Below are 21,014 nucleotides of genomic sequence, written 5' to 3'. Positions count from 1 at the left end.
CTGTGTGGCTGTACTTCTGGACTCTCTTCTGTAACCATGTGTCTATCCTGCCAATACCATATTGTCTTTAATTACTGGAGCTTTACAACAGCATTAAAATCATTTAATATGAACCTTCCAATTTTGTTCTTTTCAGAATTATTTTGCCTTTCCATACAAATTTTAGAATCAGCTTGTCAGTATATACCAAAAATCCTGAGATTTTTATTTGGGTTAATTTAACAGTTCCTTAACAACACTGAATCTTCTAATTCATGAACACAGTACCTCTCCAATTAAGTTGTTCTCTGATTTCAATGTTTTATAGTTCTGAGGATATGGGTCCTACACGTACTGTTAGATTATATCTAAGTATTCCTTTATTTGTTTTTTTAGTGCTATTGTAAATGGTGTATTTTAAATTTTAGATTCCAGTTGTTCATGGTGGTATACACAAATACGATTTTCTTTTGTATATTGACCTTGTTTCCTGCCACCTTTCTAAGATTCACTTACTAATTCTAGGTGCTTTTTTTGTAGGTTCTTTGGTATATTCTATAGAGGTAATCATATTGTCCATGAATAGAGCCAGTTTTATTTCTTCTTTCCCATTTGTATGCTTTTTTTGTCTTAACTGAAGTAGCTGGGAATCCAATACAGTGTTGAATAGGACAAGTGGGGACATTTTTACCTTGTTCCTGATTTTAGGGAAAAAGCATTCATTGTCTTGTTGTTTAGTAACTAAGTCATGTCTAACTCTGCAACCCCATGGACTGCAGCCCACCGGGCTCCTCTGTCCATGAGATTTCCCAGGCAACAATACTGGAGTGGGTAGCCGTTTCCCTCAGGGGATCTTCCCGACTCAGGGATCAAATCTGCATCTCTGCACTGGCAGCAGGCTTCTTTACCCCCGAGCCACGTGGGAAGCCATTCATTGTCTTATCGTTAACTGTATTAGCTCTAAGGCTCTTTTGTAGATGGTCTTGATTATATTACCTGTATATCTGAAGTTGAACCTTCAATTCCTCATTTTTTGGTGGCTGTATTAAAATGCTAACTCCCAGGACAATGGAAATCTATCTACTTTTTTCAGTATATATCTCTATAATAGTATTTGGCTACTCCCCACCCTCTAACAGCACAAAGGTACACATGTTTTTATAATTACGTCTAATTTTTTCTTAAAATATATATTTACTAAATTAAGCATATTTCATATCATTTTATTTCAATTCTTCATACTTTGAATAATGCAATCTTGTTACTTGATCATTTAAATTAAGAACCAGATATATGAAACAGGCTTTGGTGTCTGCCATCATTCAAACTACTATTGTCCCAGAGTCAAAGCATTTTTGAATGTCCAGAAAAAGTAATTTCAACCTTTCTCAAGTGTTCAGAAACAGCCTAGGACTTTGCAGTCATTTTCGAAGGCTGGAAATCTCCTGCTTCAAATTTTTCTTTGAATTTTAAGTAGTCTCTTCTTTTATCAAAATATTTTATCTGTTGGGAAAAAAGGGGTTGAAATAAGGGTAAGCTATACAGATTAAACAAAAGGAACAGACTTAAATGGAATTAATTATTCAATATAAATTATGTAAGTAGCCTAAGTAATTTATATTCTAGAGTCTCTATAAAGGGAGTGTAGACCAGTGAGTTCTAACCCTTCTTGGGTTATGAACCCTGCTGAGAATTTGAGTATGCTGTGCACCTTTCTCAAGAAGTGTATCTGTGCTTAGACATGTAAAATGTGCCACGAGGGTCCACAGAACTCTCAGGTCATAAGACTTCATGATTTAAGGCACTGTACAAGTTTTTCCTATCAACTGTGAGTTCAATAAGCTTTACAATTCACCAGCCATGATATTTCTATTTATTTTTGGCTGCACTACATGGCATATGGGATCTTAGTTCCCCGACCAGGAATCGAACTCACACCCCCTGCAGTGGAAGCACAGCGTCTTAACCACTGGCCCACCAGGGAATACCCAATCAGTCATGATATTTTTATTAAGTTTATCTTATCCAGAAACATACATTTAAGGAGACACACACATAATTAAAAATTATATGTATGAACTATGAATAAGGAAACTGATGGTAAAGCTTTAATAACTTAAAAGATTTCATTTTATTATTTCTGTTTACATCCTCCTCTTGCCACAGGGAGTCTGGAGTATCATAAAGCCCCATATCCTGAAACAGTAAAATCACAGAAGTAGAAAACCAAGGCCAGACACAAAATCTTCAGAGTCTTTATCTGAGCTGTTCTGCAGACAAGGCAAAGGCAGGATACGACACACATTTTCACTATCAGAATAGAAAAACTTTTCTTAGGATTTAATTGTTGAATATTTCAGTGGAGCCCAAGTAAGTAAAAATGAGCTTAGACTGAGAATGTAAAAATCTGCCCTGCCCTGTCTCAAGCTGGGATAAAAGACGTTAACATTCCTCCAGAGGAGGTACTGCAGGCAAAGACTGTCCTAAGAAACCCCTTTGAGTGACTACTGCTTTATTTTCACCAAAAAACTGTTCTCCAAAATCAAACTATCCGAAATTTGCTCTTTGAAGTTACTTTGGTAAAAATGAAACACCCCCACTTTTACTTGGGGGATCTGACTGGCACTTTGACACAAAGAAGTAGTCCTGATCGCCAGCTCAGGTGCAGGACTTCAAGTAAGGGACTTCTGAGCATATGACATTCAGCATTTATCTTTGTAGGAAATAGGACCCTGGGTCCACTTCTCAGTCTGGAGTTGACGGCCTGCTTATACACAGGGCCCATCAAAGCATCATTTCATTTCAATTTCACCTAAACCCTACCGTTCCACAAGCCCTCTGATAACTCCTTTCCACTTGGTGAGATGCCCACAGCAACTCCAATGCATGGGCTCCCTGGTCACAGCATGCTAATAAATCTCACTGTCAGACTACATACCTCTGGCAGCCTTAGGCTGACTGAGCTGGGACGGATGTCATATGTAAAGGATATCAGATGAAGAAGTAGACAATGTTCTTAACATTTCTGTGGCAAATCAATAGATCTTTGCATTTCTTCTGTTACATTTTCAACTGCCTAAGGGATAATTCCATTTAATGGTCCTACTTAGATTTCACTCCCAAATTGTCCAGAACTTACTTCTCTACAGGCATGTTTTTCCTCCTCTGTCCCCTATTTCAGTGACTGCATCACTATCCACCCAAATGCTCCGATCTCTTTCCCCGTCTTGATCGCTACAATACAGGCCCGCGTCATTTCTCACTTGGATTGCTGTAATAGCTCTATAACTGGTTTCTCCACCTTCAATCCACCTGTCACGCCACTGCCAAGTATCTTTTGGAAATCTCAATTTGATCATGTCACTGCCTGTTTAAAGATCTTTCAAGGTATCCTTATTGCCTTCAAGGGCAACATCCAAACTCCTTGTTTGTAAGACAAATGAGGTCATTCAAGACTAAATCTCTGCCCACCTGGCTATCCTCTGGGTGTACCACCAACCCCTGAAATGCTAGCCACCCAGAGCTACCCCATTTCCCCAGTGTGCTGATTTCTCATGCATCTTGCTTCCATGCCTTTCATATGCCATACTCTGCTTGAAAATCTTTTCTCTCTAGTCTTTACCACCTGATTCAGTTAACATTGGAAGGCCCTCAGCGTGTGCACATTTACGAGGCTAATGTCCAAAAAGGCTAACAAATCAACAGGCATTCCTTGAAAAGCACTGTACATACAATTCCAGTGTCCTCTAAGCCATTAAATGAGATGCAGTATAGTAGCATGAATACCAAAATACTGGAATTTCTGAGACATTTCAAAGCTTGACAGGGAAAAGAAAACATCCAAAGTTGACGTTGTTGTTCAGTCACTAGGTCACGTCCAACTCTTTGCAACCCCATGGACTGCAGCACACCAGGCTTCCCTGTCCTTCACTATCTCCCAGAGTTTGCTCAAACTCATGTGCATTGAGTTGGTGATGCCATCCAAATTGATAGAGCTGTCCAGTTGTTCTATTCATGGAAGACTGCATTGGATGATGCTAGAATGACAGACCTGATCCCTGCTCCTTCCTAGGTTAAAGAACCAACAGGAGACTTTAAGTAGGACCATAATACAAGGCAAACTGATGGAAGGGCTAAGCAAGGGGGTGAGCATGCTTGCTCGGTCGCTAAGTTGTGTCTGACTCTTTGTAACCCCACGGCCTGTAGCCCACCAGACTCCTCTGTCCATGGGATTTCTCAGGTAAGAATACTGGAGTGGTTTGCCATTTCCTTCTCCAGGGGATCGTCCCAGGCTAGGGATCGAACCCACGTCTCCTGCTTGGCAGGCAAATTCTTTACCACTGAGCCACCAGGGAAGTCCAAAGCAAGGAGGGAGGTAAAAGTACTTTGGTTTTGTGATGACATATTAGTTTTATGGCCTACATATTATGTAACAAATTTGTTTTTTTTTAGTGTTTTACAACAGAAGCATTCACTGTAAATCTCTATTTGGTTCTACTTTTATCTTTACTATTCATCTGTGACTTCAGCTAAGTGAAAGAATATAAATTCTGGAATTGGAGAAACCTCTGTTCTAATCCTCTCCCCACCACTTTACTGGTTAGCTGATCTTGAACAAATTATTTCACCTCTCTGAGCCTTAGTTCCTATTATATAAAAGAGATACAATGGCACCTCACAAGACTGAATGAAAATTAAAGTAAATGCAAACACAACATCTCGCATAAAATGCACTCAGAGGACACCCCATCACCTCCCTCCCTGTCACCCTTTCCACCTTCTCATACACATCTCTGGAAACATCTTTCATTTTTATTCTATGGCAATTGGGTAAGACTTCAACAAGTCTTGAGTAGAAAGAAAAGGTGAAAAGGGAGCAAAAACCTGAGGGCACAGGCTAGAAAACAGCTCAATTGTGGACTGAGTCTGCAGAAGACAAAGATTTTCCATGGGTGCGTGTCCCTGTCAAACGCAGCAGAAGTTACTTTGACTACTTTGCCCACACCCCTTTTTTCTTGGAGGCATCTATAACTTTTCAGGTTGTTGTCATTTTCTCTAACAACACTCATGTCATAACTCAGATGGTTTCAGTATCCATGTGGTTGATCCTTTCAACACCCTGGCCTCTCAGCTCCTTGACCTCTTTCTTCAATGATCTTTTCCTCCAACCTACCTCACTGCCAGGATCAAAGCCTAGCCCTCGTCCTTACCAACAAACATAGCCATGCCATAACCCCAATTCTGAACATTTCCGTTCTCTGAACGCCCACTCTTCACTTCCTAAGACCCTGATCCCAACAATCCATTGATCACACCACCTTTTCATTGACCATCACCCCCCTCATAACCTCACTTGTCTCCTTACCCTGAACCCAAAGCTTCTCAGTGGCTTCCCCTGTCACTCAGAGGAAAAGCCACTGTCCCCGGTTTCTCAGTGCCGAATATCCTAACCTCTATTCTCTCCTTGCTGTTCCTTAAGCACACTGGATCCAACCCTATTGCAGGGGTGTTGTGTTACCCTGCTTCACTCCTGAGACCAGTCCTTCAACAATTCCCACTGTGGAGCCTGACACTCATCTCTGGGACTGTGTTGATGTTAGTATCTTTGCCTGAGGTGGGGAGCAGGTGAGGAGGGGCCTGTTGGATACAAGATGAGGAAGAATTCATTCGTGTATATGCAGAGGTCAAGGTTGGTCCTTAAGAACATCCAAATAGAGAGCTCTGGAGTTAGAGAGGATGTAGATTTGGGCCTCAACACCTAAGTGGTACTTCAAGCCGTGGCTGCAGGTAAGACTGGCTTGGGAAAGTTAAGCAGCATAGAAGGGAACTCTACAGGGTATGATTTAACAGACACAAAAGCCTGCCAAAAAGCTATGGCTGCTGGAGACAAGGAAAACTAGGGGAGTGAATTATGAAGGAAGAATGCCACCAAGGAGGTGAAGTGAAAGTCGCTCAGTTGTCTCTGACTCTTTGCGACCCCATGGACTATACAGTCCATGGAATTCTTCACACCAGAATACTGGAGAGAGTAACCTTTCTCTTCTCCAGGGGATCTTCCTAACCCAGGGATTGAACCCAGGTCTCCAGCATTGCAGGTGGATTCTTTACCAGCTGAGCCACAAGGGAAGCCCACCAAGGAGGTAATGCTTTTGTATTTAAATAAACTTGCATTATGACTAAGTTTCCAGAACATGAGATTTGCACAGCCTAATCCACGGGTTCTTTTCTTGCATGACAGGGACAAAAAGAAGGATGTGGATCAGAGAAGAGCATGAGGTCTGGACTCAAGACTACTCAGCTTGAATGCAGGCTCTGCACTTACACATGACCTGGGCCCTCAGAAGTAAAATGGAGTAACAGAGCTACTGTGAGGAATATTATATACATGATGCACCTGAAGTGCCTAGAGCCTGTACTAAGAAATGTTAGCTGTGACTAGAATGCGGGAACCTGGACAGAGGGTGGGCCTGCATGCCATGGCACTCGGCCTACGTATGAGTGGAGGAGACATCAATAAAGAAGCACTGGCTGACGGTAAAAACCCTTTATGATGCTGAGAACAGAAGTTGCCCTGAAATCAGGGAGATGGGAAGGCCCATTAGCCATTAGGATGCAGAAAAAGCAGTGTGTTCTGGTGGGGATAAAGAGGGAAAAAAAACAAGAACACTGAAGTGTATCTTTTCAAAGGGGCTAAGACATTGATTCCAGCTGTGGTTATCCACCAGAATCACCTGTTGAGCCACAGCCCTTTTAAAAGAAGCTTCCAGAAGTCTGCAGATCTGAGATGAGGTCTGAGACATAGCTATCTTTTTTTTGTATTTCCACATGATTCTGACATGTAAACCTGGAGTGGAAAATCCTGGCTAGGCTGTCAAAAGACAGGTCTCAGGGTGAAGAGGTTCTCCTGGGAAAATGTGGGGTAGGGAAGGGTGGAGATGGAACCTGCCAACACTCACCTCAAAGGGCTTCATCACTCCCATCCTACATCCCTGTTTCTAAGTGACCACAGATGAGTGAGCAGAGAGTGAGAAGAAGGGCCTGTTGCATAGGCAGGAACAGTATCCAGGCCTTGAAGGAACTGGATGTTGGCCCAAACTCCGCCATTTTCCACCTACTTTGTAAACTAGAAGTTAAGTCTCTGTGCATCTATCTAATGGGAAAACCAGAGATGTATAATATTTGCCTAAGTCATTATCTAACCCAACCACCAAGCCCCAGTTTATATGGCAAGTTAGACATCTGATTGTCGTAGTAATCCCATGGGACAGGTTACACTGTGCTGCTTTTACACACACAGAGTTCATCTAAAGCAATTATCTCTTCAATGCCATCATCCCTACCCTCCATCACAGCCTTCTTATGGTCTTCAAGCCTCAGCTTCTTTATCTGAACATTTGAGGTGTGAAAAGGTGAAGGTTGTAAATCCACTTCATCTCTAAAATAATCTGTTCTCAAACTGCTTGGTAAAGTTTGGAGAAGCATGATGGTAAGAAATCAAATCAAAGTTCAAACCTCACAGCAGCCAGCTGGACTGACTTAGAACTATGGTTCTGCCACTTACTGACCAATACAGAGCAAGCAAGCTATTGCAATGCTCTGGGCTTCTGCTGTCTGCTCCAGAAACTGACAGCAACAACACCCAACTCAAAGGCTGTTAGTGAAGAGCATCAAGCACTTACTGAGCCTGGTGATGGGAGGTGCCTTTTCCACCCCTTCCCATTTGAAGGACAGGCCCTACAGAGCATGAGCATCTGTCAGCGAGGCATCTGGAGGGGCTGGTGGCAGAATCCCCCATGCGATCATTTTGTTTCCTCTACTCCCTAAGCTCCTTTGTGTTTCAGGTATATGATCACATGATTTTGAGCAGCCAACAGGGAAAGCTTTATTTCTGACAGTAGCTCTAGGAAGAGGAACCTGCCAACTCTTGCCCAAGATTAAATACTATCCTTTCAGAAGATCCTGGAAAGGGATTTCCCTGGTGATCCAGTGACTAAGACTCTGTGTTCCCAACACAGGGGACCTGGGTTTGATCCCTGGTCAGGGAACTAGAGGGCTTCCCTGTGACTCAGAGGTACAGAATCTTCCTGCAATGCAGGAGATGCAGAAATGTAGGTTTGATCCCTGAGTGGGGAAGATCTCCTGGAGGAGGAAAATTCCATGGATAGAAGAGCCTGAAGGGCTACAATCCGTGGGCTTGTAAAGAAGAAAGTGAAAGTGAAGTCATGTTGGACTCTTTGAAACCCCATGGACTGTAGCCTGCCAGGCTCCTCTGTCCATGGGGTTCTCCAGGCAAGAATACTGGAGTGGGCTGCCATTTCCTTCTAACAACAACATGGAACTAGATCCCACATGCCACAAATAAAGATCCCGCATGCCACAACTAAGACCCAGGACAGCCAAATAAATCTTTTTAAAAAAAAAAAAAGAAGAAGAAGATCCTGCAAAAATCTACCAATTTAGGGGGTTGGAATTTTTTGGTTATTTTTCACAGTAGTCTTGAGTCCAGACCCCAGTTTGTTTTTCAAGGAACTTTAAAGAGTCTGGTGACATTTTCCAAAGGGCTGTGCGATATGTACATAAAACAAGCCTGTATTACCGGACAAGGTTTTCTCTGCTGCTCACAGAAACTGTTGACTTGTCACACCTCAGAGGGTCCTTCATTTCATAGTTCACCACTCACTATAAGCTCTATGTATTTTGACAGTTAACAGCAACATGTGCAAATGTAACTTACCCACTGCTGGGGACAACTTGATTCGAATGAGCTTCTTAACTTCTTGCACTTAGAAGCGTCCTCTGTGTTCTCATCTAAACACTTCCAGTACTCATCGCGGGCTCCCCAGCAAGCCTGCCTTTCTTTCATAGATGGGGCTGCCATTCCTAGCGGATTCAAGCTGTCAACCAAAATATATGATATTAACAAAGGACTTATAATACCAGAGAAGGCAAGCCAAAGAAAAAGATATTGCCGTTCCCTCCGACCCCCTCTTTTTAAAACTTTGCCTCCGGATTTTAATGATGCGACCACAACTAATCAGTTCTACAGGAACGTTATCATAAGAGCACTCGCAGGGGAAGCTTATCTCTTACTCCATGTAATTGCTCCGCTGCTGAGGTAGCAGCTTGGCCTCAGAAAGCCGCTGTTAGATTCCTGGCTCCCACATGGTCTGTCACTTAATCCAGTGCGTGTATTCTCTCGAGACTATTTCCCCATCGGTAAAACGAGGGTAGCACTGCCCATTTTACAGGGTTGCTGTTCGAACCAAAGTGCTGTACAAATAAATGCAGGAGGGCAAAATCACCAGGCAGGACAAGGAGCGCTACTTCATCTGGCAGAAGAGAAGCTCGAGGCTCGCGGAGAGTCAGCTACCTCCCGGGTCCATAGCCTCTCGGGCGCGCCCCACCCGGCCCCGCCAGCAAGCCCACCTCTCCGCCCGCCCAGAACAAGGTTCCCTTCGGCGCCGACGGGAGGAAAGAATCACGCGGTCCAACAACCCGGGAAGAAGGGCGTGGGGCCGAGTTGGAGCCGCACTGTCGCCTCGCCTGCTTGGGCAAGTCACGTAGACCCCACCACCCCAAGGAAACAATTCACTTAGCGAATTCGCTGGCCTTGGAATGACCCTTACGGGCTACCTTTCTGTTCCAGGAGGGCGGGGCTTCCGGTTCCCGTCTCTTATGTGTCGGAGTGACTTCCGGGCCTGCTCTGGTTAGGGCGGCGGGGCCTAGGGGTCGTGGACGTGAAAAGGGGGTGGGATCCGGTCACTCCTCAGAGTGGCCTTGGCTTTATTAATATCTCAGTGTCTGTCGCCCTACAGTTTTTCGTAATTTTAACGAACTGTGCTCCTTTCGTGAATCTAAATTTTTATACACATTGCGCCAAGCGCCGGCCGGAAGATTTCATGTGCGAGCCCTGCCGGAAACGGCGACTTTGTGTGGAAGTTGGCACCTGAGGCGAGAGAGGGACGAAACTTCAAAGAGCTGTTAGGGCTTAACTCCTCGCTTCTTAGATTAAAAGAAAAAAATAAATGGCCCCCAGAAAGAGGCGGTGACGCCCCAGGACACATGGCAAATAAGCGACTAAGCTGAGAATCCAGGGTACCAAACTCCCGGTTTCCAGATTCAGGTTTGATCCAGGTACATCTCTTAACATCATCCATCACCTTTTCTTTGAACTCTTGCGGCTTTCTTCTATAGATGATTTTTAACAAGCCTTCCCCAGTGACTATTAAGCAAAAGAAAACCAGAAACGATATAGAAAATCTGAATAAAATGATGTGTGAATTTGACCTAGTGAATACTCTCAGAAAAACAACCAAAGTCAGAGCATAGGTTTTTTGGAAAGCGAACATACTACCAAACATCAACCACATACCTAGCTGTAAAGTGACTCGGAACAAATTTTAAAGGTCATTCGGCATGTGTTTTTTTAAGCACATGTTCTAGTTAAGCTAGAAATCAATAAAGAATTATAAAAATAAGCCCATATAACCCATAGCCAATCATAATGGTAATAATGAGAAATACTTTGAGCCAAACGATAAAATACAATAGGAACACCTGTAGAATAAAGCTAATGAAGTACTTAAAGGAAAATTTACAATCATAAGTAAGTATACTAGAAAAGAGGCTGAAAGATCTTCAGCTAAACATCCCCTTTCCAGAAGTTAGAAAAAGGAGAGCAAAATTAAGGAAAGTAGGAGGGAAATAATGCTAAAAGCAGAAATCTTCCCAATTCCATAATCAATAGTATCATACTGCTAGCTTGAAATTGCCTCTGATGGGAATCTTCACACTGTGGAAATCAAATAAGATAGTGTTTTGTTTTGTTCAATAGTGTTTTGTTTTGGTTTTGTTTTGTTTTAGTGCACTAGCACATCACTTCATACAGTAGATTTTTAAAATCCAAAGTTGATTTTTTGGGGGGAAAAGACTAATAACATTGACAAAAATTTAATGGGATTGGGCAATAAAAGGAGAGATATTAACAACTTATACCAGTAATTAAACTGTATTTTAGAAATAAAAAGAACATCTTATAAACAACTTAATGCAAATATAATTTAGATGATTGTGCAAATCTCAAGAAAAACAACTAGCTCACTCAGGAGAAGAAAATATGAATAGTCCCAAACCAGTATATAATTTGAATCAGTAGTAAAGAACTCACACACAAGTTTCAGGTCCATGTTTCCACCAGTTAATTCCTCCAAACTTTGAAAAATTCCATTTTTTATTATATAAGGCTACCATAACTTTTGTACTAATTATAGAATCTCCAAACTTTGAAAACCCAACTCTTTGGAACTGATTTGGTGGAAAAAAAATGTGACTTAGTGACATGATAATCCCTTATATGTCACTTAGCTGATGATATGTTTTGCTGTGGAAATATTGGTATTTTTGATCATAGGTACTATCCCATTTCTTCTCATATAGTGTATATTGCATGTTCTGTGGTACCTTTCCAACATCCAAAAAAGTCTGTATTCCAGAACACATCTGACTCCAAGTATTTCAGGTAAATTAGGACCTATATGGACGGAGAAGGCAATGGCACCCCACTCCAGTACTCTTGCCTGGAAAATCCCATGGATGGAGGAGCCTGGTGGGCTACAGTCCATGGGGTCGCGAAGAGTCAGACACAACTAAGCGACTTCACTTTTCACTTTCATGCATTGGAGAAGGAAATGGCAGCCCACTGCAGTGTTCTTGCCTGGAGAATCCCAGGGACGGCAGAGCCTGGTGGGCTGCCGTCTATGGGGTCGCACAGACTCGGACACGACTGATGTGACTTAGCAGCAGCAGCAGCAGGACTTATATGGAAGAATGATTTTAAGACTTTAGGTTTGAGAATAACTTTTTTTTAGCCATAAAGGAAAAGATTGATAAATTCAACTACATTAAAATTAAGGACATTTGTTTACAAAATACCACCATAAAGTGAGTGGAAAAGCCACCATATGGGAGAAGTTTGCAAAGCATATAATGAGGAATTAATACCCAAAATATATAGACACCTACAAATCAATAAGAAACAGATGACCTAATACTAAAAATAGGCAAACGGCTTAAGTAGGCGCAGCACCTATAAGGAAATATAAACGACAATAGAAAATATGCACATCCATATTAGTAGCCACAGACATGAACATGAAAATCACAATGCCGTATTAGTACGCACCCACCAGACCAAAGAATAATTAAGTCCGACAGTAATAAACTTTCAAGCAGGACAAAGCAAAGAGAATCCTCGAACACTAATTAATGGTAGTGTAAATTGATACAATCACCTTGGAATACTGTGATTTTAGTAAAGTTAAAGATACACATTCACTATGACAGTAATTCTATTCAGAATCTCTTATATATGTGCATCTTTGTAATAGCTAAAAACAATAAACAATTCAAACATATCAATAATAGGATGGATAAATTGTGATGTGGTCATACAGTGAAATATAATACACCAATGAAAATTGACAACCATTATAGCCATCTATAATAACATGATGAATCTCATTGCTGAGTAAAGGAGGCAAATATGGCAAAACCAATACAATATTGTAAAGTTAAAAAATAAAATACATATTAAAAAAACCACTAAATACGTTTCCACTTACATCAGGTTCAAAAATGCAAAACTCAACTCTACTGTTAAGGATACATACATTAAATAATAAAACTGTTAAGAGATACAGGATGTGACCAAGGAGGGCTTCCGAGGCGCTGACAATGTTCTGTTTCTAAAACTGGATGTTGTTTTATACTTATTTTTTGAACTGTACAATATATCTTATACACTCTTCTGTGAGTAAGAATGAATATATGTCATATATAACTTTTAAGTAGAGTAGTTATTTGGCCAGATAAAGGTCATCTTTAGTACATTTGAGTCACAGAAAGGTAAAAATAATGGTAATTCAGAATATTTATAGTATGATTACTAAGTTTTTAATGAATTTACCATCTTATGTGCTCTTCTAGGTCAAAAGTCAATAGTCTCTAGTGCTGACTGCCACTTGGGCTGCTAAGCAATTCCTGCTGGTACGCCTGGGGCACAGTGCCTGTGCATGTGCTCAGTCGTGCCCGACCCCTTGCAACCCCATAGACTGCAGCCCACCAGGCTCCTCTGTCCGTAGAATCTTCCAGGCAAGAATGCTGGAGTAGATTGCCATTTCCTCCTCCAGATCTTCCCAACCCAGGGATTGAACCTGGGTCTCCTGTGTCTCCTGCATGGGCAGGCGGATTCTTTACCAGTTGCAACACATTGGGAAGTCCATGCCTGGTGCACAGACAAGGAGAATATTACCAAAGAGATTCAGTGAATTGCAATAATGCCCTTTCCCCCACCCCTGCTTATTCTCAAGACTCTCTGTGGTCTAGCCAAGAGCAAAAACAACTAGAAGAGAGAAATTTTGAGGTGTTGATATGGTAAATAATAAAAACAATAATGCAGGATAAGAATTGCAGAGGCCAGATTCACTTAAAAAATCTTGAAGACTGTGGGCAAGTAAAAGAATAAGGGTGCCATAAAATGATTTTAGATGTGCTGTTTTGACCCAAAGGGAGTGTAATCTCCAACCTATGTTTGGATAAGAGAGGAGGCGAAGAGAAGTCAGGGTGAAGAGGTAGAAGGCATGTCATATTGCCATCGAGAGAAGCTTCGTGTGGGTGTTCTCTAGTCTGAACTAAGTAGCTCCCCAAACCAGTGGTGGGCAGGGCCAGACAGGCCCAGTAGCACTGAAAACGTATGTGTTGTTTCTCTATTGCTGCCCACAGACTTTTATTTATAATCTGTACTGTTTTACAAAGCAGTCATCACAGACACCTACTCAGGGACACAAACAAGAAAGATTTCTTTGACTTCAGTGTTGCTGCAGAGATCCTTTGAAATTCTTTTAGATCTCTGTGCTGAATCCTTGTCTTCTTCCTCCTATGAACTATAGGTATGCTTAACTGTAGGTAGGGGCTTCCCTGGTGGCTCAGAGGTAAAGCATCTGCCTGGAATGCAGAAGACCTGGGTTCAATCCCTGGGTTGGGAAGATTCCCTGGAGAAGGAAATGGCAACCCACTCCAGTACTCTTGCCTGGGAATTGGCAACCCACTCCAGTACTCTTGCCTGGAGAATCCCACGGAGAGAGGAGCCTGGTAGGCTACAGTCCACGGGGTCACAAAAGATCGGACACGACTGAGCGACTTCGCAACACGATGATGCTCCAAGATGTTGCCTTTTTTTTCTTTTTCTTTTCTTTGCATTCTGTTTTCCATGGTGAGCTGATCATAGCTCTAGTTTGCTTTTTTTTTTTTTTCAGAAAGACTTGCAAGTCTGTATTTTAGTCCTAAAAGAACCTTTGTGCCAGTTCTCTCTTTCCAAGTCTCTAAGGTTCATCTCCATCTGTTTGTTCTTCCATCACTCCAGTAAGGTTAAAATCGGAACACATAGTGTTCTTTCTGCAGAACAGCTTCTGCTTATAAGCTCTTCTTTTCATCAGTTCTGTAAGTCCTTTGGCCTCTAGTTGGAAACTGTTGACTCTTCTTTCATGCTCCTTGTTCTGTACTTACATAGCTAGATTACTTCACAGGTGTTAAGCTCCTGCACAGTGCCAGGCACCGTGGTTGGCCTTGGAGATACAAAGATAAATAAGGATAGATCTTGGCCCTTGCGAAGCTCAGTCTTGGCGAGGACATAAGCCATACTGCCCTCTAATAAAGAGTATTAAGAGCTATGGTAAAGACATGTACCAACTACAGTGGGAGCCTGGAATAGGAATTAAATCAAGAAAGGAAACACAGGCATTGTCAGAAGTTCAGTGGATAAGAGTGTGACTAGGCTTGAGTCCTACCCCCTCCCCCTGCCAGTGATGTCAAGCTATGGACCTTGGACAGGTTACTGAACTTATATACACATGGGTTTCCTCAACTGAACATGTGGATGATTAGAATATCTACTTAGGTTTCTTGTGAAAGTTAAATGGACTATTCTAAACAAAGCACTTAGAATAGCACATCCAAAGATTTCATTCATTCATTCACTCACTCAACAAATGTTGATTGAGGACTTACTGTGTGCTGGGCACTGTTTTAGGGGCTTGGGAGACATCAGAGAACAATACAGATGAAAATTCCTGTTCTGTGGAATGTGAAATCTAACAGACAATAAACAGTAAACATAAAAAAAAAATTCTGAATATAGTGTCTTAGATAAGTGCTCTAGGAAATATTAGTTATTAGTATTACTGTATTTTAGAGATCAGTTGATCTTGAACTTAGAAACCTTATGTTCCATTAAATTTAAGATGCATTAATTATAATTTGCCCCATTGTTTTATGTACCCCTAAGAAAAGAAAATGAAAGTTGCTCAGTGTCTGACTCTTTGCCACCCCATGGACTGTAGTCTGCCAGGCTCCTCTCTGTCCATGGAATTTTCCAGGAAGAATACTGGAGTGGGTAGCCTATCCTTTCTCTGGGGTATCTTGCCGACCCAGGAATCAAACTGGGGTCTCCTGCATTGTAGGCAGATTCTTTACCAGCTGAGCTACCAGCAAAGCCCATCTATTAGGGGAGCCCACTTAAGAAACGAAAAAGCACCATCAATTAAACTATAGCACAATGCTTTTTCATTACCTGAGATTCTTATCTTAAACTTCCTAAAACCTATTAAAACATAGAAGGATGAATTTTTAAAAAATCATATCACAGCAATACAGAAGAAGGAAAAGCAGGTATTCCTGAAACTTCTTTACATTTTAACTTCCAGTCCTCAGAATCTCTTTCTGATTCAGTCAGTTTGGGCACTTTAAGCAAATCGTCTTACCTTATCTTCTCCCCTCCCCTCCTCCTGTCTTTCCAGATCCACTGAAGAGCTGAAAACAATCCAGCCAACTTTGTAATTAGGTACAAGGAGCCTATTCTTCACTCCTATTTTAGGGATGTTGCTTAAATACATCAGTGACCTTCCACTACCTGGCTTCTTTTAACATTTTGATTCTTGGAGGTCAAGAGTGCCCCCTTCTGACCTCCTAGATTTTCTAGGCCACGGACCCTCAACTCTGCAAATAAGGATGCTAATGCTTTTTATTACTAATGCTGACAGAATGCGGTCCACTGGAGAAGGCAATGGCAAACCACTATTCTTGCCTTGAGAACGCCATGAACAGTATGAAAAGGCAAAATTATAGGATACTTAAAGGGGAACCCCTCAGGTCAGTAGGTGCCCAATATGCTACTGGAGATCAGTGGAGAAATAACTCCAGAAAGAATAAAGGGATGGAACCAAAGCAAAAACAATACCCAGCTGTGGATGTGACTGCTGATAGAAGCAAGGTCCGATGCTGTAAAGAGCAATATTGCATAGGAACCTGGAATGTTAGGTCCATGAATCAAGGGAAATTGGAAGTGGTCAAACAAGAGATGGCAAGAGTGAACGTCAACATTCTAGGAATCAGCGAACTAAAATAGACTGGAATGGGTGAATTTAACTCAGATGACCTTTTTATCTACTACTGGGGGCAGGAATCCCTTAGGAGAAATGGAGTAGCCATAATGGTCAACAAAAGAGTCCAAAATGCAGTACTTGGATGCAATCTCAAAAACAACAGAATGATCTGTTCGTTTCCAAGGCAAACCATTCAATATCACAGTAATCCAAGTCTATGCCCCAACCAGTAATGCTGAATAAGCTGAAGTTGAACAGTTCTATGAAGACCTACAAGACCTTTTAGAACTAACATCCAAAAAAGATGTCCTTTTCATTATAGGGGACTGGAATGCAAAAGTAGGAAGTCAAGAAACACCTGGAGTAACAGGCAAATTTGGCCTTGGAATACAGAATGAAGCAGGGCAAAGACTAATAGAGTTTTGCCAAGAAAATGCACTGGTCATAGCAAACATCCTCTTCCAACAACACAAGAGAAGACTCTACACATGGACATCACCAGATGGTCAACACTGAAATCAGATTGATTATATTCTTTGCAGCCAAAGATGGAGAAGCTCTATACAGTCAACAAAAACAAGACCAGGAGCTGACTGTGGCTCAGATCATGAACTCCTTATTGCCAAATTCAGACTGAAATTGAAGAAAGTAGGGAAAACCACTAGACCATTCAGGTATGACCTAAATCAAATCCCTTATGATTATACAGTGGAAGTGAGAAATAGATTTAAGGGACTAGATCTGATAGACAGAGTGCCTGATGAACTATGGATGGAGGTTCGTGACATTGTACAAGAGACAGGGATCAAGACCATCCCTATGGAAAAGAAATGCAAAAAAGCAAATGGCTGTCTGGGGAGGCCTTACAAATAGCTGTGAAAAGAAGAGAAGTGAAAAGCAAAGGAGAAAAGGAAAGATAGAAGCATCTGAATGCAGAGTTCCAAAGAATAGAAGGAGAAATAAGAAAGCCTTCCTCAGCAATCAATGCAAAGAAATAGAGGAAAACAACAGAATGGGAAAGACTAGAGATCTCTTCAAGAAAATTAGAGATACCAAGGGAATATTTCATGCAAAGATGGGCTCGATAAAGGACAGAAATGGTATGGACCTAACAGAAGCAGAAGATATTAAGAAGAGGTGGCAAGAATACACAGAAGAACTGTACAAAAAGATCTTTGCAACCAAGATAATCACGATGGTGTGATCACTGACCCAGAGCCAGACATCCTGGAATGTGAATTCAAGTGGGCCTTAGAAAGCATCACTATGAACAAAGCTAGTGGAGGTGGTGGAATTCCACTTGAGCTATTTCAAATCCAGAAAGATGATGCTGTAAAAGTGATGCACTCAATATGCCAGCAAATTTGGAAAACTCAGCAGTGGCCACAGGACTGGAAAAGGTCAGTTTTCATTCCAATCCCAAAGAAAGGCAATGCCAAAGAATGCTCAAACTACTGCACAATTGCACTCATCTCACATGCTAGTAGAGTAATGCTCAAAATTCTCCAAGCCAGGCTTCAGCAATACGTGAACCGTGAACTTCCAGATGTTCAAGCTGGTTTTAGAAAAGGCAGAGGAACCAGAGACCAAATTGCCAACATCCACTGGATCATGGAAAAAGCAAGAGAGTTCTAGAAAAACATCTATTTCTGCTTTATTGACTATGCCAAAGCCTTTGACTGTGTGGATCATAAGAAACTGTGGAAAATTCTAAAAGAGATGGGAATACCAGACCACCTGACATGCCTCTTGAGAAACCTATATGCAGGTCAGGAAGCAACAGCTAGAACTGGACATGGAACAACAGACTGGTTCCAAATAGGAGAAGGAGTCCGTCAAGACTGTATATTGTGACCCTGCTTATTTAACTTATATGCAGAGTACATCATGAGAAACGCTGGGCTGGATGAAGCACAAGCTGGAATCAAGATTGCCGGGAGAAATATCAAAAACCTCATATATGCAGATGACACCACCCTTATGGCAGAAAGTGAAGAGGAACTAACAAGTCTCTTGATGAAAGTGAAAGAGGAGAATGAAAAAGTTGGCTTAAAGCTCAACATTCAGAAAACAAAGATCATGGCATCCGGTCCCATCACTTCATGGGAAATAGATGGGGAAACAGTGGAAACAGTGTCAGACTTTATTTTTTTGGGCTCCAAAATCACTTCAGATGCTGATTGCAGCCATGAAATTAAAAGATGCTTACTCCTTGGAAGGAAAGTTATGACCAACCTAGATAGCATATTCAAAAGGAGAGACATTACTTTGCCAACAAAGGTCCGTCTAGTCAAGGCTATGGTTTTTCCAGTGGTCACGTATAGATGTGAGAGTTGGACTGTGAAGAAAGCTGAGCGCCGAAGAATTGATGCTTTTCAACTGTGGTGTTGGAGAAGACTCTTGAGAGTCCCTTGGACTGCAAGGAGATCCAACCAGTCCATTCTGAAGGAGATCAGCCCTGGGATTTCTTTGGAAGGAATGATGCTGAAGCTGAAACTCCAGTACTTTGGCCACCTCATGCGAAGAGTTGACTCATTGGAAAAGACTTTGATGCTGGGAGGGATTGGGGGCAGGAGGAGAAGGGGACGACAGAGGATCAGATGGCTGGATGGCATCACTGACATGATGGGGGTGACTCTGAGTGAACTCTGGGAGTTGGTGATGGACAGGGAGGCCTGGTGTGCTGTGATTCATGGGGACATGACTGAGTGACTGAACTGAACTGAACTGAACTGAATGCTTTTTATGTATATGCACACACAGGTAGTGATAACTGTTATGACTGGGGTCTGGCATCTGTAGGATGCATTTGATTGTCCAAGGTGTGGAAATGCAGGAACAAAAATGGAGTCAGTGAAATACTACAATACTAACTACCCTTAGGCCCTGGGCTAAACATTTTACACTTATGATCTCAATCCTTTTATCCATTGAAGTCGGCCCTCTGTTACACCCATTTTATAGAACTAAATTATCCAATAGAAATGTAAGGCAAGCCACATATATAATTTAAAACGTTTTAGTAGCCATAAGAAAAAAGTAAATTTGAAACAGGTGAAATTAATTATAATAATACAATTCCTTTAACTTAGTATATTTAAAATATTGTCACTTCATCCTGTAATCAACCTAAAATATGAATAAGATATTCTGCTTTTCATTTTTCATACTAAGTCTTCTAAATCCAGTGTGTATTTTGGGGGGAGATTTAAAAAATTATTTTTTTTATTTTTTGGTCTCACCATGCAGCATATGTGATCTTAGTTCCCCAACCAAGGATTGAACTTGTGCCCCCTGCAGTGGAAGCTCGGAGTCCTAATCTCCAGACCACCAGGGAAGTCCCCAGTGTGTATTTTAACTTAAAACACATCTTAATCTGGACTAGTCACATTTCAAATGCTCAGTGGCCACGTGTAGATAGCAGCTACTGTATTAGACAATATAGTTATGGATGACAGATGGTTCTAATTGTTTAAGACATACATTAAGTGTTAGTCGCTTAGTCATGTCAAACTCTTTGCAGTTCCATGGACTATAGCCTGCAGGCTCCTCTGTCTCTGGAATTCTCCAGGCAAGAATTCTGGCATGGGTAGCCATTCCCTTCTCCAGGGAATCTTCTGGACCCAAGTCCCCTGCAACCTAGGCAGATTCTTTACCATCTGAGCCACAGGGAAACCCATTAAATATGTGGCAGAGTGGATACTCCAACTCAGATACAGAAATAGCTATGAGACTAACTCTTGACATGTTAGTAAAAGTATGTTTTTGCATCTGTGGAAACTTTCCTAAAAAGATAACTGATGTGATCTTTAATGCAAATTTGGGCCTAAAAGGAGCCTGCCAGGACCCCTTCATAGAGTAGAGGTGTCCTGCCAACACTGGGCAGCCTACCTCTGGACTTTTGCATAAGAGAGATATTTCGACTCTTGTCTTGTTCAAGGTATGACTTCAGGTCTTTGTTACATACAGCTGAAGAAATAAAAAGGATTTGATAGACTCCTCCTGAAAGACAAACAAGAATAAGATGGAATATAAGAGGAAGAAAATTAGTGGATCAGTCCATTAAATCTAGTATCATACTAAAAGTTTAAGAAAGAGAGAAAAGAGAGGGGAGGAAATTTCCCAGAACCAAAGGACACAAAACTAGCTTGAAATGGCTCACCGTGTGCCCAGCAAAAGTTGAGTGGAAGAGATTCAAATTTGAGGCATGTTATTGGGAAAGTTCAGAACACCAGAGAAGCCCCTGGAACTTCTAGAAAAATAATGACAATTTACAAATTATTGGCAATCAGAACGGCTTTGTATTTCTCAAGAGTGGCATCAGAAGCCAGATGGCAACAAATCCAATGTCCTCACAGTTCTGAGGGAAAATTATTTGCAGCTTAGAATTTGAGATCCAGTTTAAAAAAAACTTTCAATCAAATAAAAAAAACTCTTATCAAATGGCAGGATAGAGACATTTTTAGATTTTTTTAAAAACCTCTCATATATTCTGTAAAGAAGCTATGGAGAACACCTTTCCCCAGAACAAGAAATTAAATGGAAGACATGATATAGCATCCAGGAAGGAGGATCTCTGGCAGAAAGAGAAATCTCACA

General features: G+C 41.5%; 1 protein-coding gene and 1 non-coding gene across 5 annotated transcripts; one reads left to right on the top strand and one right to left on the bottom strand.

Moving 5' to 3' along the window:
- Positions 1 to 1,186: 1,186 nt before the first annotated feature.
- Positions 1,187 to 9,765, bottom strand: LOC129657826 (cytochrome c oxidase assembly factor 6 homolog). 4 transcript variants are annotated; one of them, XM_055588480.1, is made up of 3 exons: positions 9,613 to 9,765; positions 8,714 to 8,873; positions 1,187 to 1,482 (listed from the first exon to the last, which is right to left on the bottom strand). In XM_055588480.1, the coding sequence occupies exons 2-3, from the start codon at positions 8,855 to 8,857 to the stop codon at positions 1,387 to 1,389; spliced, it is 240 nt and encodes a 79-aa protein (XP_055444455.1). In that variant the 5' UTR covers positions 8,858 to 8,873; positions 9,613 to 9,765; the 3' UTR covers positions 1,187 to 1,386. The 4 variants fall into 4 exon arrangements, with proteins under 4 accessions (XP_055444455.1, XP_055444475.1, XP_055444465.1 ...); XM_055588500.1 differs by lacking the exon at positions 9,613 to 9,765 and adding an exon at positions 9,406 to 9,605; XM_055588490.1 differs by lacking the exon at positions 9,613 to 9,765 and adding an exon at positions 9,282 to 9,402.
- Positions 9,766 to 13,950: 4,185 nt separating this feature from the next.
- TRNAS-GGA (transfer RNA serine (anticodon GGA)) lies at positions 13,951 to 14,021 on the top strand. Its single transcript has one exon. It is a non-coding gene; the product is annotated as a tRNA-Ser (tRNA).
- Positions 14,022 to 21,014: the final 6,993 nt, after the last annotated feature.

The sequence above is a fragment of the Bubalus kerabau genome, chromosome 1 (genome assembly GCF_029407905.1).
Source record: "Bubalus kerabau isolate K-KA32 ecotype Philippines breed swamp buffalo chromosome 1, PCC_UOA_SB_1v2, whole genome shotgun sequence".
NCBI lineage: Eukaryota > Metazoa > Chordata > Mammalia > Artiodactyla > Bovidae > Bubalus > Bubalus kerabau.
The sequence above is the reverse complement of the archived record's forward strand: the minus strand, read 5'-3'. Positions and strand labels throughout refer to the sequence as shown.

What these genes read in the sequence shown, in the direction of transcription:
- LOC129657826 (XM_055588472.1), bottom strand. An exon ending in CAAGTTGTCCCCAGCAGTGG is followed by an intron (nt 1,483 to 8,713) that starts GTAAGTTACATT and finishes TTTTCCCAACAG; the next exon opens with ATAAAATATTTTGATAAAAG.